General features: G+C 37.0%; 1 protein-coding gene across 1 annotated transcript in view; it reads right to left on the bottom strand.

Moving 5' to 3' along the window:
* The window catches only part of BRINP2 (BMP/retinoic acid inducible neural specific 2), a 149,384-nt gene that overhangs the window by 23,080 nt on the left and 100,615 nt on the right, over positions 1-25,689 (bottom strand). The window contains exons 3-4 of the mRNA XM_074222110.1: positions 24,412-24,602; positions 21,494-21,699 (exon numbers count right to left, since the gene is read on the bottom strand). Coding sequence (XP_074078211.1) covers positions 21,494-21,699; positions 24,412-24,602 — 397 coding nt within the window. The remainder of the gene's footprint in view (positions 1-21,493; positions 21,700-24,411; positions 24,603-25,689) is intronic.

The following is a 25,689-nucleotide window of genomic DNA, read 5'->3' as shown; positions in this document are numbered from 1 at the left end:
GATTTATTGTTTTGTTCAATGTCTAGACTCCAAAAAGGGATGGAGAAAATAGTAATAATATAAATTAAACTTCAAAGTGTGCCAAAGCACATTCTTCTAAAGAGTCAGTTGTTAAATATTTATATAAATATTTACAGTATTGGACACCTTTGATTTAATTGTTCACAATCTTTCATCACTATAAGTAAGAACTCAGAAGTTCCTCTATTTAATAATGATCTCTTGGGAGTTAGGTGGCACAGTGAATAGGGCACCATCCTGGAGTCAGGAGGACTTGAATTCAAATTTGGCCTCAGACACATAATACTTACCTAGCTGTGTGACCTTAGGCAAGTCACTTAACTCTATTGTCTTGTAAAAAAAACTCACTAGCGATCTCATCATTCTATTTTTTCATATGCTTCATTGATTTTAAACCTAATTGTCTTCTTTAGTGTAACATTAAAATCTCTCTGTCTCACAGAAAGACTTAAATGAGCTGATGCAATGTGAAGCAAGTCAATCTAGGAAGAAGATATGCACAAGACAACAAGAAAGTAAATAGTAAAAAAAAGGAACAAATGAGCATTCCTTTAGAATTCTTGTCTCATACTCTGCCTTTTCCAATCTCCACTCCTTAGGGAAATAGTTCAATTCTTCATTCACTCTCCTCACAAAGTCACCACCTCTCTCTCTCTCTCTCTCTTCTCTCTCTCTCTCTCTCTCTCTCTCTCTCTCTCTCTCTCTGTATATGTGTCTCTCTCTCCCTCTCCTGCTTCAATAAACCCCTGAATTACTCTTACCATCTGCTTCCTTCTCTCCTATTCACATGCTGCTCAATGGAGCTCGAATAATTCTTGCAACCATGTAGACTAAACCCACTACAAATTTATGTTCTTTAATTTCACATAGGGCTATACTCCAGCAGAGCAATCCCACTACTCCTCTCTAATTGATTGTCTATCTCACTCTCTGAAATGAGTATTCATTCTTCCCTTCATTCCTTAAGCCTTAAAGAGCATTTTTCTCCCCATCCCTTGGATTCAGCCCTTCACTTTATATCTGTCCTCTCCCTCAAAAAAGAATTAAGACTATTCATGCAGACCTTCCACTTCTCTTCCCTGAAAGTGATAACCCACCCTTCCCACTCACAATTTCTTGACATCATTCTCCATGTTTTAGACTGAGAATGATTCAAACCAGTTTTCTAATAATTTAGTTTCAATAATGGAACAAAATGTAATACATTTAGGTCATACAACATTTAACAAAAAGAGATTTACATAGCAATAAAATGAGATATTTAGCAAGGATAGGCATTGAGGGCACCTTGATTTAATTGAGTTAAGCAAAAAGGTTCCTAGCTTGAAATATCTTTTGTGAGTCATCACCCAAATATCAGAAAAAGCATGTGAGGTTTGTGACTGTTTTATACTCAGGTGATGAAGAAGAGCTGTCAACAATCTAAGAGTTTAGTCCCCAGAACTAAACAATGATCTCAATACCTTTTAAGGAAAACTAACCTAACTTCCATGAGGGAATGAGAGAGGTGGGGAGAACATATTGCACGTTCTCTTTTATACTAGTCTTGATAAAAGAGTACTGATTTTTCTAACCAAGATCAACCTCCACAAACACCTTTGAGCCTGTTACCTTGTAGCTTCTCCAGCAGATTTCCATTCACTAACATCTAGACTCTAATGTTCAATTTCTCACACATTTTTCCTCATTGTATTTTTTCAGTCTAAAGATTTCTCCAATCTCCCCAGTTCAAAAAAAACCAAAAACAGCAAAAAACTTGTGTATGTCTTGCCATCCACTTTAGCTGTCAACTTATATTTCTCCTACCTTTCTCAGTCAAACACCTTTATCTACATCCAAACCTTCCATTTCCTATTTTTTCTATATTCTCTCTTTACCTCCCCATAATGTGACTTCTGATCTCATTCAGCAGAAAATGTTATCTCTAAAGTTTCCAGCAATTTCCTAATCAATAAGTATTCTAGCCTTTTCTCAGTGCTCATCTTCCTTGACTTCTGTCTCTGTCTCTGACTCTGTCCACTACTCTGTCCTTGATACACACTCTTCTTCCCACTGACTTCTCAGGACATTGCTTTTCTCTACTTTTCCTCCTTCAAATCTAACTGCTTTTTTTCCTCCTATGTTGACTAATTATCCATGTCATGTTCATTAATTGTGGATATACTGAAAGACTCTGCCTTGGGTCCTCTTCTCTTTTCTCTCTACATTTTGTAAATTGATGACCTTATCAATCCTCATGGGTTCAATTATTTCAACAATGCAGATGCCTCAGAAATCTGGTCTTATTCTTCCTCCCAAGTTTTCTTCCCATATCACCAAGTGCCTATTGAACATTTCAAATTAGATGCCTCAGAAATAGTTCAAACTTAACACATATAAAATTATTCTCCAAAAATCTGTTCCAAACTTCCCTGATATTACCTGGGACACTACAGATTGATAAGCTTGCTGTCCTTATTTTTTCTCACCAAACGTATTTAGCCAGTTGCAAAATCTTACAATTTGTATCTCAACAATATCTCTAGTAAATATCCTCTCTTCTGGACTCACACAGCCACCACACTGGTTCAGGATCTCATCTTGCCCTCTGCAGTAGTCTCCTATCTGGTCTTCCTGCCTCAAATCTCCATCCTTCTAATTCATCCTCTTTAGAGCAGTCAAAGTGATTTTATTAAAGTGTATGTCAGTTAGGTCATGATCTTCCCACTCCACCATCCCTTCAAATAATAGCAAAAATCGCAACATATAGTGCCTCCAGGATCAATTTTAACTTCCTGTGTGTGGTCTTTAAAGCTACTCATAATCCGACTCCATCTTACCCTTAAACTTTACTCCCACCCTCTCATTTTGTGATCCTGCCACCCCATGCCACCCCATATCCAGTATCCATACCTGTCTTCCTTGCCCAGAATGTACTCTTCTCTTATACCTTTTAGAATCCCTTTCATTGGGTTCTTCTTAATTCCTCATACACTTTCTCACTCCTTTATTCAATCAATAGCAAGACTTATCATTAATACCTTTGTAACAAGTTCCATATTCTTTCCCTTCTATGCTCTGACACTGCTACTATCCTGGTATAGGCTCTCAACAAATCACACATGAACAAATGCATCATTCTGCTACTGGATATCCTTGTTTGAAGCCTCTCTGCATTCTAGTTCAGTCTGGTACTCAGCTGCCAAATATATCTTCTTAAAGTGCAAGTCTGACCATGTTTCACATACTTAACATATACACACAGAGATTTGGTTTAAAAATATATCAAATCCATCAGTGAAACATGCCAGATGGGGGTGGAATAGAGGTGAATTAGAGGATAATACTAGTGAAGGAGTAGTCTCAAACATAATAATCTTCCTGGTGCTAAAGAAGGTTGTGGGATTTGGAAATAACAAGAATCTAAGGAAGTATTTTATTCTTCCTCTTAGAAAACTGGAGAATGAATAAACATTGAGGTATATTGATAAGCTAGAATATCAGTGAGCCATAAGAAATGACAAAACAGACAATTTCAGAGAATCCTGGGTAGTGTGAACACATTGGAATGGTTTCTTTTGATTTCCAATATTTTATCATTAAGCACCAATCTCTCCTGGGCTGACTCCCCATGTAGTTCTGCAATTCACAGGACCTTACCTATCTTCCCTCTGAACTCTTTGAAAATGTTTTCCTAACATGTAAGGTATACTTCAGCCCATATGTGCTCATATTTTCTCTCCATTATCACAAATTCTAGAAGAAAGTCATTACTTCTTCCCAGGGTACCCATCATTTTCACCCCAGGAACTAGTTCTTTTCTGTAGACAGAATAATATCCAGAACAGAATATTTCCTTTTTGGTTTTCCCACCTTATAAAAGATGGAATTATCATTAAGGCCGGCCAAGAAATCATTAGTCATTAGCTTATGGCAGAAATGGATATCCAGTAGGTGTCTGCATAATTGAAGGCTTCCATCTTGCTCCTGGAACCAGACTTGTGATGTTTCTCAAACTTCTCATCTATTTTGTGTTTCCTACAAGTCAGTCTATATTATTTTTGAGTGACAAAATTGCTTTTGTCCCTTCTCCCACTGCCATTTGTCCAAATATTCTGTCATGCTTCTTCTTATTATTCCTTTAATTTTCTTTTAGAGAAATACAATTTTTATATACCACATTACCCTCTTTTATTCATTATATTTCTCTTGAATTAGGTGTAGCTAGCCAGAGTCATGGTCCAGTTGTTGGTTTCATTCTACCAATTCTTTTTTGGGTTTTTTTTTGCAAGGCAAACGGGGTTAAGTGGCTTGCCCAAGGCCACACAGCTAGGTAATTAGTAAGTGTCTGAGGCTGCATTTGAACCCAGGTACTCCTGACTCCAGGGCCAGTGCTTTATCCACTGTGCCACCTAGCCGCCCCCATTCTACCAAATCTAAGTGATGTCTATGAAGTCAAATTTTTCTCTGTTCAAAGACATCTGGTTTTTTTCCTGTTTGTAGTCCACAGTTTGGTTATTTGTATATAGATATTTGAGGCCCTGTGTCTTCCCCCTAGTTCCCTTCACAGTTTTTTAATCCTATGATCTTCTGAGTGTAACTATTCCTCTCTTCAGTGGTTCACCCTGAGATTCTTTCAACGGGTCTGTGAAGTCAAAACTATTGTCAAAATAATACTAAGACGTTTGCATTTCTAATATACTAGATCAATAGATATACTCCCATAAACAATGGCTCTTTGATTGGGGGGGGGGTCCTTGATAAATAAGAGAGTCAAGTATCCCAAGATAGCTTCACACAAAGTTTGAGTTTATAGTTGAGTTTGGAGCAAAGTTTTTGCTTTATAGTATTCAAATTAAGAGTACATATCTTGAGTCAGGGGAGTGTATGCAGAATACATTTTTTTTATATTTTATTTTATTTTTCCCCAGTTACATGCAAAAAGAAGCTTCAACACTCACTTTTAAAACTTTGAATTCTGAATTCCCTCCCTTCCTCCTACCCCCTATCCTCTTCAATGAGAAAGCAAATTATTTAATACAGGTTAAAAAAATGTGTAGTCATGAAAAACATTACCACAACAGTAATGTTGTAAAAGTAAACATGCCCCCTCAAAAGAAGAGAAACCTCAAGAAAAATGAAGTGAAAACAAAAGCATGCTTCAGTTTGTATTCAGACATCATCAACTCTGTCTTTGGGATGAAGAGTATAACTTGTCCTAAGTCTTTCAGAGTTATCTTGGGTCACAGAATTGCTGAGAAAAGGTAAGTCATGCAGAGCAGATCATCCTACAACATTGCTGTTGTTTTGTATATAGTGCATTACCCATTGCATCTGCTCAAGCAAGTTTTTAACTGAGAGCATCCTGTTCATCATTTCTTAAAACAGAACATTTCATCTTGATCAGATAGGACAATTTGTTCAATTATTCTCCAACTGATGGGCATCCCCCCCCCCAGTTTCAATCTCCCTGCCACCAGAAAAGACCTGATATAAATATCTTTATACATACAGGTTCTTTTCCTTCCTGTTTTTCATCTCCTCTGGAATACACCTAGTAGTGGTATCACTAGGTCAAAGGGTAGACACGGTTTTACAGCCTTTTCAGCATAGTTCCAAATTGCTCTACATAATTATTGAATACCTTCTCAACTCTTCCAACAATGTATTAATGTCTCATTTTTCCCCATCCCTACCAACATTTGTCATTTTCTATTTCTGTCCTATGAGCCAATCCAATAGGTAAAAGGGTATAATTATTCCAATATGCCTTTCTCCTGTCAATAGTAAGTTAGGATATTTTTTAATGATTTACATAAATAACATTGATAACCTTCTCTGAAAACTGTTCATATCCCTTGATCATCTATCAATGAGAATGGCTCTTATTTTTCACAAATTTGACTTAGTTCTCCATGTTTGAGAGATGAGGTCTCATCAGAGAAACTTGTTTCAATATTTTCCCCATAGTTGCTATTGCTAACTGTTTTTCCCTCTATCCTATCCACCCAGCTCCCAATTTATTCTGCTCTCTCTCTCTCTCTCTCTCTCTCTCTCTCTCTCTCTCTCTCTCTCTCCCTCCCCTTTCACCCATTCACTCCTCAAAAGTGCTTTGCATCTGACTACCCCTGCACAATCTTCCCTCCCTTCTACCTTCTATCACCCACCCTCCCCATCCCTTTTCTTCCATTCCTTTCATCTCCTCTTTTCCTCTAGGGTAAGATAGGTCTCTATACCCAATTGAATATGTATGTTATTCCCTCTCTGAGTCAATTCCAATGGGAGTAATGCTCATTCCTTCTCCCTTACCTCCCCACCCTACTTCCAATCTGCTACAAAAGCTTTTTCTTCTTTCTTTTATGTGAAATTACTTATCCCATTCTATCTTCCCTTTATCTTTCTCCCAATACATTCTTCTCTCACCCATTAACTCCATATTTTTTAATATATTATCCTTTCAAATACAACTCCTACATGTGTCTTGTTTATATATTCTCCTTCTAGCTGCCCTAATAAATGAGAAAGTTCATTTCAATTGTCTATATCATCTTCCCATGCAGGAATATAAGCAGTTCAACATCATTAAGTCCTTTAGGATTTGCCTTTCGTGTTTGCCTTTTTATGCTTCATTTGAGTCTTGGATTTGAAGATCAAAGTTTTTGTTCAGTTCTGGTCTTTTCATTAGGAAAATTTGAATGTTCCCTATTTCAGGTGAATATCCATCTTTCCCCTTAAAAGAGTGTTCAGTTTTAATGGTTAGCTGATTCTTGGTTGTAATTCAAGTTCTTTTGCTTTCCAGAATATCATATTCCAAGCCCTAGAAGTCCTTAATGTAGAAGCTGAGAAATATTGTGTTATCTTAACTATGGCTCCATGATAATTGAATTGCTTCTTTTTTTGGCTACTTGCAATATTTTCTCCTTGATTTGAGAATTCTGAAATTTGACTACAATATTCTTGGCAGTTTACATTTTGGTATTTCTTTCAGGAGGTGATTGATGGATACTTTCAATTTTTATTTTACCCTCTGCTTCGAGAATATCGGGGCAGTTTTCCTTGATAATTTCTTGAAAATGATGTCTAGACGTTTTTTTGGATCATGATGGTCAGGTAGGTCAATAATTTTTAAATTTTCTTTTCGGTATCTGTTTTTCAGGTTACTTGTTTTTCCAATGAGTTATTTCTTATTTTCTTCTAGTTTTTCATTCTTTTGTCTTTTTTCTTGTTTCTTGATTTCTTGCAAAGTCTTCAGTGTCCCTTTACTCCATTCTATATTTTCAAAGACTCGTTTTTTGTTGTTTTTGCAAGGTAATGGGGTTAAGTGACTTGTCCAAGGTCACATGGCTAGGTATTTGTCTGAGGTCAAATTTGAACTCAGGCCCTCCTGACTCCAGGACTGGTGCTCTATCCACTATGTCACCTAGCTGCCCCCTCTAATCTATATTTTAAGGAATTATTTTCTTCAGTGAACCTTTATACCTTGTTTTCCATTTGGTCAATTCTGTTTTGAAGGCATTTCTCTCTTTACTGACTTTTTAGAATTTTTTTTTACATTTGGTCAGTCTGGTTTTTATTTTCTTCAGTAGTTTTTGGTATCTCTTTCACCAAGCTGCTGATTCAGTTTTCCAATTTTTTTCTTTACCTCCATTGGTTGATTTTCAAAATCCTTTTTGAACTCTTCCATAATCTGAGCCCAATTCATACTTTTCTTGGATGCTTTGGATGAAGAAGCTTTCACTGTTATCTTCTTCTGAGTGTGTATTTTGATCTTCCAAATCTATGTCTATGTGTCTATATGTCTATATTCCATGACTATAATCTATATGTCTATATAGGCATGTCTATATGCCTTTATTCCACACCTATAGTTAGTTTTTCTTTTCTTTTGTTACTTGCTCATTTCCCCAGCCTCTGGCTTGATTTTAACTCTTTGTTGAGTAGAGCACTGCTCCAGGAAGGAGATTGTATTGTCTCAAGTTTTTGAGGATTTTTCTAGCTGTTTTTGGATCTAAGGAGAGGCTATGGCTTCTCCATGATCACATACATGCACTCCTTTCTGCATGGGAGTGTGAGGAGAGTCCCTGCTCTGCTGTAGCAGTAAGATCTTCTGTGTTTCTGCTCTTTTCCTGGGACTAAGTGTAGATAAAGAAACAGAATCTTGCTTCAGTGATGGCAAAGAGACTCCCCCCTACCCCCGCCACTGTTTGTGGGCTGAGAGCTCTGAAAGCAATGCTGTTGCTGTTTCAGTGGCTCCTGAGGTTCCTGGTCTGCACTGTCGAAGCCTGCACTGGACTGTGCTCCAACCTCCCCCAGGTAGCTGACTTTCCAAATGGTCCTTGGCAATCCCTGGGCTGAGAGGTCTGGAAACCACCACCACTTCCACTGACCCAGTTGCCCTGCTTCCTGTTCCTGGACATCTAAGGCCAATTCACTCTAACATGGTTTCTCTGTACTCCTCTCTTACCCTGGTACAGCAGACCCTTCCTGCTGATCTTCCCAACTGGGTTTGAAGATTGTCTTTTTGTGGGGTCTGCCACTCAAGAGTTTGCTAGAGTCATTATTTCCAAGTAATTGGAGTGGCTTGGGGAAGAATCTGAGTGAATTCCTACCTTTACTCTGCCTCCATACTTTTAAATTTAATCTGCATTATTAAGATTTTCTCCATAAGTTTTAAAATCTAAACAATTCAAAAACAAGCCCTGATTTGTAGTGTTTGACAGTTTCTCAAGTATAAATACTTACACTTAAACTTGAACAATTAGTTCCTAAGATCTGATTTTCTTACACCCTGGATATACATAAGTAAACTTCTCCTTCCCCTATTCTTTTTAGTCTAAAATTCTTTTATATGTACAGGTTTCTTTTCCACATTATAATCTAAGGTTTATGATAACAGTCATCATTTCATTTTGTCTTTGTTCATATTATACTTTACTTTTCCTCCATGTTTGTACAAGTTAAAGATTTCATTTGACTGGCCTTCAGTGATTATAGCTAAAGAAAAAATAATTAATAGCTATTAAATGTCTACTGTGGACCTGCTCTTATCCTGAGCGCTGAGAATACAAAAAGACAATCCCTGCCCTCAAGGAGTTTACAATTTAATAGGGGAGATTGTACATAAATCAATATAGGTGTACTGTGTACACAGTAACAGCAATATTGTAAGTAGCTCATTTGTAAATGACTTAGCTATTCTCAGCAAAACAATGATCCAAGACAACTCTGAAGGACATAGGAAGAAAAATGCTAGCCATCCTCAGAGAAAGAACTGATGGTGTCTGAATACAAATTGAAGCATGCTTTTTTTAAACTTCATTTTTCTTGAGGAGTTTTTGTTTGGTCTCTATTTTATTTCACAATATGAGTATTATGGAAATATTTTGCATAACTGCACATGTATAGTATATATTGAATTGCTTGCCTTCTTAATTGGACAGGAGGGCATGAGAAGGAGGAAAAGAGAGAATTTGAAACTCAAAACTTTAAAAATGAATGTTAAAAAGTTGTTTTTAAATGTATCTGAGGAAAAATAAAATATTAAATAAACTAAAAAAAATCCAAATATATTCAAAGCAAGCTACTTGAAGAATTCTGTGATCTTCTTCAAGAATGAAGGACAGGGAGCAGCTAGGTGGCTCAGTGGATAGAGCACTGGCCCTGGAGTCAGGAGGAGCTGAGTTCAAATCTGGCCTCAGACATTTAATAATTACCTAGCTGTGTGGCCTTGGGCAAGCCACTTAACCCCATTGCCTTGCAAAAGCTAAAAAATTAAAAATTTAAAAAAAAAGTAAAGGACAACCATTCTTATTAATAGAGAAAAAGGCACTAGAATTAGGGTAGCTAGGTGGCAGAGTGGATAGAGTGTTAACCCTGGAATTAGAAGGATCTGAGTTTAAATATGACAGATTTACTAGTTTTGGGCCTTAGATAAATCACTTAATCCCGTTGGAGCTTAATGAAAACCAAGAAGAGTATTCCAGGCATGGCAGGCAGACTGAAGTAGAGAAATAGGGTTCATGGAACAGTCAAGAGGTCAGTATCACAGAATCAAAGAGTTTATGTTGGGGGGAGAAGACTAGAATAGTAGGAGGTGACTTCATTAAGAAAGACTTTAAATGCCAAACAAAGAAAAATGTCATCCTGGAGGTAATAAGAATCCCCTAGAGAGTATTGATTAGGGGAGTTAGTTGTGACATGTTTCAATGTGTATCACCTAGATACCCTGTATCTTAGGAAAATGACTTAATGGTTAATTGGACAATGGATTGGAGTAGGGAAAGACATGAGGCAGGTAAACCAGGAATAGATATTGCATTAATTCAGAGGTAAGGTAATGAAGACCTATACTAGAGTGGTGAAAATGTAAGAGGAAAGAAGGAAATATATTCAAGAGATATTACAAAGGGAAAGTTGAGTGGCCACAGATTGGATATAGGGGGTGAGAAATGTTAAAGTCCAGGATGAACCTGAATGACTGGGAGGAGTTGCCCTCTACAATAATAGCGAATATAAGATTTGGAGGAAGATTCAGGGTTCAAGATAATCAGTTCTGTTTTGGACTTATTGAGTTGGACATAGAATTCAAGAACAATTGTAGTACTGGATGTGAGGGCCTGAAAAACCAAACACCAAGACTGCATAGTAGGAGTTACCAAATGACAGCACCCTATCATGGAATGGAAATTCAGGGCTTCATTAGATTAAATTTTCCTAAGGAAGAAATATGAGATATTTGCTGGTAATGATAGCTCCTTGTTACATTTAGAGTTCTTTTCATATCCTTCCAATTGATCTATACTCTATAACCAGCTTTCTTCAAGTTGTGAGTGGAATGTGGAAACATAAGATACTATCTTTATTGAAAGGTCTGTTGGCAAGAATATTGGATTCAGAGTCATGCAACCTGGATTTGCACCTTTTTCATCTGTGTGACCTTGGGGGAAGTCTCAAGTCTACGCTGCCAAAAAATGGAAGGAGGTACTCTCCTACTTGCTTTGCCTACTTCACAGGTTTACTATGAAGAAAGGACTTTGTAAGTCTTCAATCTTTGGGCATATCTCTTATCATGATTATAACAAAGTACAGAGATAATTCAAGTTCACATTATTTCCTAAAGGATAAGAATTTGGTGGAAAATGGGGGCAAAAAAAGCAAATGTGACCCTTACCATTCAGCTCGAATTTGGCAGAATGTCAACCAGGTCCCTGGGGGTGAGAGAGAAGTGCATTAATCTATTACTGGGTCCCAAGCCAGCAGGTCTTTCAATTTTTCATCTCATCAGAGACTGTGCTCCATGGAGAAATAAGACAGCTGATTTCAGTCCAGCTCAGAAGTTCTGGATCATAAGCTCTGTCTCAGCATGGGGCAACTGATAGGGCAGGGTAGGTAAGAGGAACCAAGATTTATTGTAGGACCGCCCAGTGGTGGCCCCAGGCTGTTCTAGGTAGGAAGAAGGCAAAGGAGTATCCCCTTATTAATCACTATTCAAGCTCAAACTTACAGAAATGGGCTGGCCTTGAACTTGGCATGTGATCAAAGATTTGATTTCTGAGGAGAACTGGGTAGTAAGGGGGCAAAGCATGGAGTCTGTGACTTTTTTCTGCAAAAGCAATGGAAGGAAAAGGCTGCAGATAAAGTGGTAAAGAGACTGTTTGTAGCAGCAAAAACCCACACACTCAAAGAGAACCTCTGATAGGCTTTCAGGAAGTGAAAATAATTGTGTGCTAATTGGTCTGTTGACAGAAAGAGTCCTGCCTTCCTGCCTTCTGAAAGCCCAGATGAATCTCACCTTCATTAGCATGTCCAATTTTCCATAAATAACAGGAGCCTGCAAAACCTCACTCCAGTCGCCCTGCTTTCCTCTTCCTACCCTTCCCCCATCCACTCCCCTTTCCTCTCCCTTCCTAGGGGGGCCCCTGTCAAAGCAAAAGCCAGAGAAAGAAATGGGTTTCTAATTGCAAACATTAGGGCTGGGGAGAGCTGCCTGGGTGAAGGTGGGTGTGCTAAAACAAGCACAAATTGAATCTTACCTCTGCTGAAGCAGAGGATTCAGACAGGTCATTTTTAAGGACACTCTGGGGAGAAGAGGGAATACCAGATCTGTCCCCTTGCCATCCTGCTTTGCATATAAGATTTAGGGCAGCTCCTCTTTCATCGGCTCAGGTGGATCATAAATTCCCCCTTCTCATCCTCCTATCTCCACTCTCCAACTAAGCAGATGATTGAACAAAAGATGTTCTACAGGTAGAGAATAGACCCTGCTCTGCCTCCTTTCCCTTTTCTTCCATCTTTATGTACTAGATAGTATTTTATGTACTCTATAGTCCTCCAAAGGAGCTACTAAGGGAATGAAGGGAAGGAAAATGAGCAAGGAAGCTTATATCAATTCAGAGGAGAAAAAGAAGCAGAAATTACCTTCCCCTGGCCTTTCCTTAAGAAGTGAGGAGGGCTAGAAGACTTTACACTCCCACCTCCTCTCAAATGAATACCTCTTACATCAGAACAGCTGGAAAACTCTCTTTGTTGGTCATTGAAATGTATTTTCAGTTGAAAGAGAGAGAAAAGGCAATTGCTGAGAAGTCTCAGCAAAATAGTAGACATTGGCTTTGGTGGGGGTAAGGTGATATATTCAAAGCTACTATAATATCAAACCACTACAAGGTCAAATTGGAAATTCCAAAACATTAGCCAGTTGATTGCTAAGGAATTGAAAGCACAGAAAAAAATTTCAAAGAATTCTAGGGGAACATCTATGTTAGTCAAACATGTCGATTATGAAGGAAAAAAAATAGCATAGTTCTCTCACTCAAAAAAAAAAAATAACTTTGTAACCTGGGGCAAATGAGTTTACTTCTTTGGACCTCTGATTCCTCCAAGGACCTCTCAAGGATTTTCCAGTTAACAAATTCATTAAAGTTTGTAGGTATTTCAACTTCATCATGGATTTGGGAATTGAGAAGGTCACTTCATTGCCCAAAGTACACTTCTTTTGAGAAGATGGTGTGGGCAAGATGGAACTGGATTCAAAATAGATTTAGAACTCTAAGCCACCCTTTAGGTTCAAAATTTTCTTTTTAATGTTTCAAAAGATACCAAGATCAATGATGGAAAAATTAAAAGGAATCATTTAGTCTAATGCCTCTCAATTGATAGACAAAAGAAATTGAGGTCCACTTAGGTAAAGTGACTTTCCAAGATTAAATGGAAAGCATGAACCAAGGTATGTCCTATCAATACCATCCCTTTTACTTTGAGCAGCAGGTTCTACCTTTCTCATTGGACCATCCCTTGGGAGTAACTTGGCAACCATGTACAGTTAAGCTAGAGGAATGGGACATTTTTCAAAGGAAGGGTAGGGTGGCTCTTTGAACCTTAAGACTCAGTGGAAGGTGCTGATATGAATGGAAAACATCTTCTAGATGCTGTGGGAAAGAGAAGGTAAATGGGAAGAAGTGACCATGAGTGAACATGAGTGCAATGTAGAGATTCATTTGAGAAGCATAAGTAAAGAATATGATCTTAATCCCCAGAGAATAATCTCGGGTGAGAGGGCTGAGACTGTGGGATATGATTGTACACAAAATCTGAAATCAAAAGAATCAAGGTATTCTAACCTAGAGTTATTTTTTTGAACTACATAGCTTATTGATCTGAAATATCAGAGAGGTGGTGGTTCCCTGGATAGGTTGGCAAGTGCCATCATCTGGAGGGAACTGCAAATACCTGCAAAAAGTAGCCTTTGGGATGCATGGCTATGGAGAATGATGTAGTTCTGGGAGCTGAATTACAGAAGGTGGAGAATAAAGAATAGGAAGGAGGAAGGAGTGATGCCTAATGAGAACTGCCTCCAGTCAGTGCTAAAGTCTAATTCATATTAGTATTACAAGTCACAAAAACTATACAGGTCTCTCTGTGGAGGACAAGTCACTCACCAGACTAAGATAAGAGTTCCTTCTCTGTACGTAAATATATACATAAAATGATTTTTGCTTTATGAGGAAAAATAAAAAGAATTAAATAAAAATTTGATCCCGTCTTTTGCCTCCAGAATCAATGTTTTTCTCCTCTGTATTTTGTTGATCATTTATTTCAACAGTGCAACTGCTTCTTACATCAATGTAGAATCATAACCCTTCCATGCTTTGGTATATTATCTTATGAACTCTTATGACTCATTGAAATCCATAATCTGGTAGCCAGATCTCTGGTTGATGATGAACCTTTCAAATTTGACACAAATTGATGATGATGAGGATACTTGTCCTTCATTCTTGAAGAATATCATGACATCAGTTAGGTTATACCATGACATGCTGGTGAATTGTATTTGAGGAAGGAGGGGTGCTGTGCTAGGCCACTAGCCTCACTAACCTACTCTGGAGTCATCTGGGGCAAGTGGTCGGATATGAATAAGGATGACTGGAGATGGCTCTAGATGCGAGGCAATCAGGGTTAAGTGACTTGCCCAAGGTCACATGGCTATTTAGTGTCTAAGGTCATATTTGAACTCAGGTCCTTCTGACTTTAGGACTAGTGCTCTAACCCCTGTACCCCTAGCTGCATCTAGTGTTCTGGCATGTGTAGTTCAGTGGAAGAATTCTCTCTTGTCACACAGGAGGCCTGGGTTTGATTCCCAGCCCACGCATACTTATACAACTTAGTGTTTTCCAGTTAGGAATCCCAAAACTCTCTCTGTGCATGCCTTTCTCCCTCTCTCTCTACCTTTCTGTCTCAGTATCTCTACCACTGTTGCTTTCTGTCACTGCCTCTGTCTCTCCTTTCCCCAGGGAATGTGAGTAATTATTTATAAGGGTACTTTTGCCAAGTACTACCAAATTTCTCATTTCCTCTCCCTGGTAACCCTACCTCCCTTGACTAAGCAAAAATACAAAAACTCATTGATCAGATTCATTCATTCTCTGGCGAAGTTCAACTTGCTCTATTTGTTCAGTGAATATTTATTGAGGAGTTACTATTTACAAAGTACTCTAATAGGAACTGTAGGGGAGATTCAATGGTAAATAAAGCGTGGTCTTGACTTCAAGGGGAATATAGGACATACTTACAGGGTCTCTGCAGTCTTAGCACAGATTCAAGCATAATTCTTTGGGAATACCCTATGTAACAAATCAATATAATGCAAGATCAAATATGGTAAGTGCTCAAGGAGAGATATAAACAAAGTATTGTGGGGTCACTGAACGGGGAGAAATTATTTCTAGTAGATCAGGGAAGTCTTGATGCCTTCAAGCTAGACCTTGTGAGACAGGTAGGATTTCAAAATATGGCTATAGAAGAGGCATTCGAGTAAATGGAATGAGTGATATAGGAAGAATCCAAACCAGATTAGGCATGATTGTAGGATGTCAAGAAGCCCACTTTGGATAGGACATGAAGTTCAAATTGAAAGAATAGTGGCCAGCAAGGTAGAAAGATGTGAAATTATGAAATGATGGAGTCTTTAATAATTTCCATATTTAGGGAGCAAAGAAGTATAATACAAGCAATAAAGATAAATATAATTTAGGGATCACTTCAGTGTCATTTCACCATCTTGATTACTATCTTTCTTGGCAGGGTTTTTCGCTTACTTATCCCTTTTGAAGAATGAATAGTTATTTGTTAATTATTGCAAATTCATATCCTTCCTATATTCTTTATTGTATTCTAGGAGTTGGACAACCCCAGCATTTCAGAGAATGTAACACATTGCCATCTTCCATGGCATGCTGGGCAAGCCCACAACCTTGAACCATAGCTAGATTTCTATTGTAGCCCTAGGGCTCATGAAGTTTGCTCTTGTCTCTGCTCCAGTAAATAGAATCTGATTGGGGGGGGGGGGAATCCTATAGGAATTAAAAAGTTATCATTCCAGACTCTAATAAACCACAATTTCCCAATTCCCACTTCCTCGACAGTTTAACATCTGGTAAAAGCAATGATAATGACCACAACAAAAAAATTCAAAATTTTCAAATAATCGTTTTATTCTATTTTTAGTTAATTATTTCCTCTATCTGAGGGGTGACTAGGTGGCACAGTGAATAGAGCACAGACCCTGGAGTCGGGAGTACCTGAGTTCAAATCCAGCCTCAGAAATTTAATAATGACCTAGCTGTGTGGCCTTGGGCAAGCCACTTAACCCCATTTGCCTTGTAAAAACCTAAAAAAAATGATTTCCACTATCTGAAAAATAAATCTGTGATACATATTGTTCTACAATTATTCCCTCTCTCCTTAATCTTCAAACTCTCTCTTCTACTGGTTCCTTCCCAGCTGCCCACAAATATCCCTGTCTTTTGTATCTCTAAAAATAACTGTTTCTAGATCCAACCATTCATTCAAACTAGCATCCTACATCTCTCCTTCTCCATCTACAGTCAGATTCCTAGTAAAAGCTGTCTACAACTTTGCCTCTACTTTCCCATCTCTCACACATGCCTCTCAACCCTCTGACCTCATTGCTTGACTGAAATTTTGATCTCCAAAGTTTTTCTCAGTCATCAAACATAGATCTCTCTGTAGTATTTGACATTGCTGACCACTCTTTCTTTCTTAATTGGTAGTCTTTGGGTTTTGTGACATTGCTTTCTCTTGATTCTTTAAGAAGTCTAGTTGCTTTACTCTCAGTCTTCTTTACTGATGTATCATCCACATCACTGTAACTGTGGATGGATCCTAAGGCTATATTCTGGGCCCTCTTTTCCTCTTTTTCAGTGACCTCATCAGCTTATAATATTTTAATTATCATCTCTTTGCTGACTGCCAGATCTGTATTTTCATTTAGATCCAGGCCCACATCACCAATTACCCATTTGGTATTTCCAATTGGATATACTATGCACATCATAAATTCAATATGTCTTCATTATCTCTCACTACTAAATTCATCCCTCTTCCAAACTTCCTTATATCTGGAGAGGGGAACATTAATCTTCTAGTATTAGCCATGTTGCAAGGGGAAACAAAAACAATAATAAAAAAGTGAAAAAAAATGCTTCCATCTGCATTCAGAGTTCAACAGTTCTTTCTTTTTAGATAAACTGTATTTTTCATCATGAGTCTTTCAAAATTGTCTTTGATCATCATAATGTTGAGAATAGTTAACTCATTCACAATTGATCATTGTACAGCTATTATTGTGTACAACATTCTCCTGGTTCTGCTTACTTCATTTTGTAGCAGTTCACAGAAGCCTTTCCCTGTTTCTCTGAAAGTGTCCTGCTTGTCATTTCTTATCACAAATAGTATTCCATCACAATCATACACCATAACTTGTTCAGTCATTCCCAATTGATGGGCATCTCCTCAATTTCTACTGCTTTCTCACCACTCTAGTAACATTATAAAGAGCAACTACAAATATTTTTGAACATATGGGTCCTTTTCACTCTTTATGATCTCTTTGGGATATATATGTATAATTTTCCTTTTTTGTTTAATTAGGCAAGTTGACAAGTGTGAGGTGGTACATCAGAGTTGTTTTAATTTGCATTAGTAGTGATTTAGAGTCTTTTTTTTTAGGGTTTTGGCAAGGCAAATGGGGTTAAGTGGCTTGCCCAAGGCCACACAGCTAGGTAATTATTAAGTGTCTGAGACTGGATTTGAACCCAGGTACTCCTGACTCCAGGGCCGGTGCTTTATCCACTATGCCAACTAGCCACCCCTAGAGTCTTTTTTCAATGTGACTGTAAATATCTTTGATTTTTCCTTCTGAAAACTGCCTGTTCATATCCTTTGACCATTTCTCAACTGGGAAATGACTCAAATTATTATAAATTTGATTTGGTTCTTTATATATCTGAGCAATGAGATGTTTATCAGAGAAATTTATAATCTTGGATGCAGTTTTTTGTTTGTACAAAACCTTTTAAATTCAATGTAATCCAAAAGTATTCATTTTATATCTTGTATTGCTTTCCATCTTTTTTTGGTCGTACATCCTCCCCTTATCCATAGATATTTTTGTTCTCCTAATTAGCTTATAATATCATCCTTTATGTCTAAATTGTGTATCCATTTTGATCTTAGTTTATGGTGTGGAATGTCAGTCCATACCTAGATTCTACTAACCTGATTCCAGTTATCCCATTTTGGCAAGAAGTAAGTTCTTATTCCAAAAGCTCAAATCTTTGTGTTTATCAAATACTAGATTAATCTATTCTATTGATCAATGTAGTTTTCTAATTTCTGTTTTACTCTTGGATTCTATATACTCTTAGATTTCTATATCAGGGCAGATTTCAATGATAATTTCTTGAAAATTCTTAAATTATCTCCTCCCAATCCATTTTCTATTTTACAGTTCACTTATTTTTTCCTAGAAATATTCCTATTTTCATCTATTTTCATATTTTTGACTTACTTTATTGTTTCTTGATATTTCACTGAGTTATTCATTTTCACTTGTCAAATTCTAATTTTTAAAGAAATATTTTCTTCAGTGAGCTTTTTGTATCTCTTTTCTATTTGGTCAATTCTATTTTTAAGGACTTCTTTTCTCCAGTGAACTTTTTAAATTTCTTTTTCCATCTGACTAATTCTGCTTTTTTATGGATTTCTTCTCTTCAGTGAACTTGTATGCCTCTTTTAGCATTTGGCCAAATGTATTTTTAATAGATTTTTGTTCAGTTTTGTGTGCCTGCTATACCAAGTTGCTGACTTTCTTTTCATAACTTTTTTTTGCATTGCTCTTCTTTCTTTTCCCAGTTGTTCCCTTATTTGCTTTTTAAAATCCTTTTGGATATTTTCCCAGGAATTCTTATTGGGCTTATGTCCAATTCACATTTTTTTTTCTTTGAAGCTTTGTAGCTGTTTTGACATATTGTCTTGTAAGTATATGTTTTAATCTTCCCTGTTACCACAGTAACTTTTCACTGACACAGTTTGTGGCTGTTATTTACTCATTTTCCAACTTACTTCTTGATGTTCAACTACATGTGAAAGTTGAACTCTGCTCCTGGAATAGAGAACTATCTCAAGCTTCAGGATTTTCATGAAGCTGTTTTTCCAGACCTAATTCTGGTATGTTTTGGGGTTACCTATTAGTTGTTATTGCTTTCAAGATGGTATGATCTAAGAAGTGGGGTTGCTGCTCTTCTGGTCTATGCTCTAGTCTTGACTTAGGAAAGGACTTTTGTTGTCCTGCAGTCATAAGTGCTAGTGCTACCCTTGACTCTGGAACTGTAATCAGGTGCCTGCTTTTTTTAGCCTCAATCACAAGTGCCCCTTTCTATCTTGGCACTAAGACCAGGGACTCTATTGCCCTGTTATCAACCACAAGCTCTCTTCCTTTCACTATGCACTATGGGCAAGGATTAGATTTCCCTTTGACCATAAATATCATTGCTTTTCTTTGCCCTGAACTGTAACCAAGAACTGCATATTGGCAATTTCAATAGGGTCCTCATCTTAGTGACAGCAAAGGGTCAACTGTAATCTCTTTGACCAGTTGTCTGATTCCATTACCATTTGTGGGCCAAGAGCTCTAAAGATGCTGCTTCCACTATTGTAGTGTCCTCCAAAACCTGCACCTCCAAAAACACTGTTCTCTGAGTCAACTGTCACCCCAGTACCTCAGACCTTCCTCCTAAATGCCCAAATTGTTTTGGATTGGAAAAATGTCTCACCCTTACTTTTGTTGATTGCCACTCTGGAATTGATTTGAGGCATTATTTTAAAGTTGTTTGGAGAAAAATGTGAGTTCAACTGAATTGATGCCTGTACTTCATGATGTTGAGTCCACTGAATATAAGACTTTTTGAAAGGAGAAACCATTTGGGTTTTTTTTATATCCAGTTTTATGCACATAATGAGTACTTAATAAATGTTGCATTGAATTGGGGAAAAACTATTGTTGTTTCTTTCTCCACAATACCTCTCTCATCCTTTCCCTTTTCTTTAGTCATGCCATCATCATCCTGGTTGAGACCTGGATTATTACAATAGTCTCCTACTTAGTCCTATGGCCTCAAGACTTACATTCTATTTCATCCTCCACAGAGAAGCCATGTCTGACCAGGTCACTTCCCTTTTCAATAAACTCTGCTAGTTCCCTATTACTTAAGGGAACAAATATTAAAACTTTTATTTAACATTTAAAATCATTTGAGATTTATATCCACAATAACTTTCCAATCTTATTACAATTACTTCCATGCTTTGACACAAAAGTACATCCATCTTAAGATTCCTTGTATAGAGTACTCCATATTCTATCTTCATGTCTTTATATACTAAACTGTCCCTTCTCATTTTGTCCTCTTAGAATGTCTAGTTTCTTTCTAGGCTCAATTTAAGTGTTATATTTTTCATAAAGCCTCTTCTAATTTCCTCACTCCTGATTTCTCTGTCCCAGTTCTAATTATCTTGTATCAATTTTCAATATAATTGCATGTTTCTCCTTGGCTAGATTAGAATCGTAGTAACTGGCTATTTCAGTTTTTTTTTTTAAATAGGGCCTGCCATATAGTAGGTGCTTAATAAATGTTTGTTGATTAATTTGTATACTCTGACTTAACAATTTCAGTACTAGAAATATAATACAAAGAGGACAAGGAAATGGAAAGGACTCAAATCCATATGTACAAAAATATTTATGGCAATACTTTCATAGCAGTAAAGAAGTGGGACAAAATAGGCTTAAATCTATGGTACATGACACTGAATATCGTGGTTTGAAAAACGATAGATGAAGAATTTAGAGAGCTTTGGCAAGATATTCCAGAAAAGATATTAAGTAAAATAATAAGAACCAGAAGAAGAGAAAAAATTGCATAATGACCACAATGATATGAAGGACAACTTTGAAAGACTTCAGAACTCTGAACAATGTGGCCAAGCATGATTTCAAAAAGTTGAAGATAGAGTGTTCCTCCTGCCTGTTGGATGAGAACTGGCAGGCTAGAGGTACAAAATGTGACTTTCATTTTCAAATACAACCATTAGATAGATTTATTTTGCTTGAATATATTTTTAAAAGGAAAAGATGAGTAATTAAGAAATGATAGAGATGGATGTAAGAATGTAAGGCAGAAAAAAAAGAACACATAAATAATGCAAAAATATACCAAAGAGAAGTTCAGAAGGGGATATGAACCAATGAAGTAATTTTACTAATATCTTGATAAATTTGATACATCTTTTCAAAAATAAACTATACAAAAATTTCATAAACACTTTTTTGTTCTCTCTATATTGGAATGTTTATATCTTGTTGAAAATTATAAGTAGATAATAGAAAAGAAAATATCATTTTAAAAAACATAAATAGAGCCCATGGCATAAAGGACCTTGAATGTGAAATTAGGAAATTGGAATCTTATTTAGTAGGAGGTTTTAGAACAAGGATTGACATGATCAAAAGAACATCTTGGAGCTGATTTGGGGAATTCCTCATCTAGGACTTCCTTTAGAAACTGGTCTTTACTCACTTCTTTATCAGTCCAATATATCTTATAGTTCTCTAAGAACTTTACATTCCCAGATTTACCTTGATGGCAGCTGTTGCTATTTGGATGTGGTGGAGACGGCGGAGTGTGCTTTCTCTGTCAATGAAATAGGAGGCTGCCAGCTGGTGTAGGGTCTCCAGGGACACAGCTGAACTGTTCCCACTTCTCCCAGGCACAGGAGCTTCACTTGTTTCTGATTTCCGGCTCAGTTTTCTCTTGTCCACAAAAATAGTCAATGACTCTTCACCTGCATAAACAACCACAATAACTACAGTCTATTGGGATGACCTTCTTTATTCCATATGCCAGTTAAAATGCACCCCCTCTATGATCTCTGTTCAAGGCAATTTGAACTGGTTAAATTTCCTATGTTACTATCTATCAGCAAGTCTTAATCAGAATCTGATAATAAGATGCTAAGAGGTGACACATTTGCCATTCAGGAATTAACAGATCACTCCCAGTGAGGCGCAGTTGCCATAAAGATACAACTTGAGTGAAGAGGAAACTATCAGGTAAGTTACTTTCCTTTCACCCCTTCTCCTATCTTAAAATGAAAACGATTCCAAGTCTTGCTCATGGATCATTATATATTTATATATTAAAGAAATCCCAAAGAATATCTTGAAAACAGAGTGTGACTCTTAAGTTATAAATGAATCCAGAAAAATGTTCTTCTTTCTCATTCTCTCTCTCTCTCTCTCTCTCTCTCTCTCTCTCTCTCTCTCTCTCTCTCTCTCTCTCCCCCTCTCTCTCTCTCTCTCATCACCATCTTCCAAATTGCTTAAGATAAACTATTAACTTGGGCAAGATATTTGACCTCTCTGGGTCTCAGTTTTGTCGTCTAATATAATGAACAGTTGAACCAAAGCAACTTCTTTAATGTCCACTCTGAGAAAATTTATTCAGATTCTGGTGGCTCTTATCTCTTAACCCTCCCTAGGTTATACTATTACCTTTATTAAGAATTTCTCCAGACAGTTTGCAATTTCCCTCTTTACCTACAATTTAATTTTATAGTAAAGTACATGAACATAGAATATCCTAACCTCATAGTTCCTCCCCATAGTACCTCTAACCTATGACCTTAAGGTATCATTGAAATACTAGCTGCTGTTGTTATCATCATCATCATCTTCATCATCATCATCATCATCATCATCATCATTATCTCTCTGTATACCTTATTTCTCTTAAACCTAATTTTTACCCATTATGAACTCTAGGGACTGCCCATTAGTCATTCAACCTTTCAGGATTCTCCTAGGCCCTTTCTGTGACTATACTTTCCTCCTTCCCTAACTCAAACTTTTTAATGAATTAACTAATTCAACTCTACCATTCTCTTTTCTAAAACAAAGCCTTCTGTTCACTTATATTATTCTGTTCACATCTTCCCTAACTCCATCCCTAGATTAATCTCACCATCTATCGTCTGACTAGAATGTAAGCTCTTTGAAGAAAAGGATTTCATCACTTTTGTCTTTACCTCTCCATCATAGCAGGTGAATAATAAATGCTTGCTTATTGTAAGAATAATTTCTAAGATTCTTTCAAGTTTCCAGCAACGTTTGAATCAATGCACCAGTCAGATCCAGGTAAAGATCTCAAATTCTTGCCTTAGTGTTAAGTCTAATTGAGTTTCACTATTGGGCATAGAAAATTTTTGAGTACTAGCTCCCTTCCTTTTGTTTACTGACTTTAACATCCCAAGAGCTCATTTTCAGAGCTCTATCATTTGTAGGACTTCAAATGGTCCCTTCATCACAAAAGTCCCAGGTGAGACAAGAGCTTTGTCCTTGAGCATTCAAGTGAGATGTCTATAGATTTCCCTCAAGATGCTTCCTTCTCCCATAGGAAGTCTCCAAACTCAGAAACTTGAATCCTTTCTCTAAATGTATCCATCAAGAAGAAATATGGTCTATGTTCTTTAGGGAGCCCTTCCTGAATTTTCAGCCAGAAAGCCCAACGGTAATAAAAAATGCTCTATTTCTGGAGGAGGTGTGAATGAATGCTACCTCTGCTGGCAGCCTAGTTCTCTGCATTGGGGGAAGGAAGATCCCAGGGCCCCAGGTGCCTGAGGGATATAAGGATCTGATTGCCATTCCTTACTAAGCCTGATGCTGCAAACACAAGAAAGGATTGCTTTTTCTGTTGCTAGGAAATAATTCAAACCTACAAAAAGTAGGAGACAAGGGACTGATAGGGCAATCTCACAAAACTCACCTGCTCCCCCTGCTGCCAGAGGCCTTCAAATAATTTAGAAAAAAAGTTTATTCTAAATAGCATTATTATTATTATGTCTTGGATCTCTTTAATAGTCTAGCAAAGTCTATGGTCCTTTTATCAGGAAAAAAAATTATTATATGCATAAAATAAAATGCATTGAATTATAAAGGAAGATAATACAAATACAAATAACATTAAATTGAAATGAATATTTTTCAAAATAAATCAAAGAAAAGGAAGGAAACAAACCTCAATTTAATGCCTACAAATATCCTCTCATTTTATCCTTCAAAGACTCTAGGAGGTAGGTATTATTATTATTATTTATATGGTACATGTAAATACTGAGTCAAGGGTTATATGACTTGCCGGGGTCATATAACTAATAAGTGTCTAATAAACTGGATTTAGAAGCCCTGATTTCAAATTTCATTAATCTCAATTCTTACCTGTTAACTTCTCTTTCTACCTGTATTCTATTTTCTCAAGGTACATTTCCCAAACATCCTCACACATATGTAAATGTTCTACCAAGGTGATCTCACACTAACTTTTTTTCCCCTAAGAAAATTAGAAAATCTTATTTGATTCAGTGAGATTTAGTTCACTCTATATTTTCAAGAAGAAAAAGACCCAGGGAATATAAAGGAATGGCAAGAGATAATCTCACATGCTTGAAAAATCCTTTAAACTATGACTTGGAAATCCATCTGCAAGACAGCTTACTCACCTCCAAGAGTTGCGGAGAGTAAGAAATGAGTGCCGTACTTTTTGATGAGGTTTTCTGTAATCTGTTGTAGGCTGGGCCTCCGTCCCAGGAGGCGGATATTCCGGATGAATTCTGGGGCGAGGGGCAAAGGTAAGCTGAAAAAGTCCTTTCTTTCCAGAGCCAAGTTATTCACCTTCCATCTGGCAAACTCTCTGGAAGAAGTTTTAAAGGGAACAAGTGGTAAATTCAAGAATAGAAATAATATAAGGCAGAATAGCCAATAGACAAGATTCTGAAGTCAAACACAATTGTCTTCAGCATCCTTCCTTTCCTTCCCCTTTCCAGTACCCCTCTCCCAGACCTAGACACCCAGGGCCCCTGCAGACAGTGCCAATGACTCACTTTCCTTCTCAAATGTCATTAAAAGCTATACTTAGGGATTTCTAGGAGTTGGAGACAAAGAGGCAGAGTAGAAAAAGCTCTCAGAAGAGCTCTTCCAACATTCCCCTCCAAACTATTTAAAAATAACATTTCAAATTGAATTCTGGAGTTATAGATCCAAAAAAGGACAGAGTGAGATATACTTTGAGCCCAAGACAGCATAAGAGTTTGGAAGGGAAGATTTGTAAAAGAGTTTGAATCATTGCCACATGAATGAAACATCAGTAGTGGGACTGAGTAAATGATGGTATGCATCAGATTCTGGAGTTCTCAGGTCAGAGATGGGAACTAGTTAGAAATACACTAAAAGGGATTCCTGTACTAGCACCAGATGGCATACTAAATGACAAGCAGGATGATTTCAGAAAAACCTGGGAAGAATTACATGAACTGATGCAAAATGAAATGAGCAAACTCAGAAGAACAGTATAAACAGTAACAGAAATATTGTACAATGATCAGTGATGAATGACTTAGCCACTCTCCTCAACACAATGATCTAAGACAATTCTGAAGGCTCTATGATGAAAAATGCTATCTCATTTACAATGAGAAAACTGATTAATTCTGAATGAAGATTGAAACATTTTTCCTTATTTTTTTTTCATTTGAGTAGTTTCATTTTGTTTGTGTATTCTTTTGCAACATGGCTAATAGGGATATATGTTTTGCATGACTTCACATGTATAATCATTAGTATGTTGTTTGCCTGCTCAAGGAGAGGGAAGGGATAGGAGAGAGGAAAAGAATTCAAACTCAATTTTTTTATAAAAATGACTTTAAAATTTTTTTCCATTTAATTGGAAACATTTTTTAAAAAATAGTTTTAAAATCTTCCAAGCTAGCTGTTACATGAAA

The sequence above is a fragment of the Macrotis lagotis genome, chromosome 2, assembly GCF_037893015.1.
Source record: "Macrotis lagotis isolate mMagLag1 chromosome 2, bilby.v1.9.chrom.fasta, whole genome shotgun sequence".
Lineage (NCBI taxonomy): Eukaryota > Metazoa > Chordata > Mammalia > Peramelemorphia > Peramelidae > Macrotis > Macrotis lagotis.
This window is presented reverse-complemented; position numbering and strand designations above follow the sequence as displayed.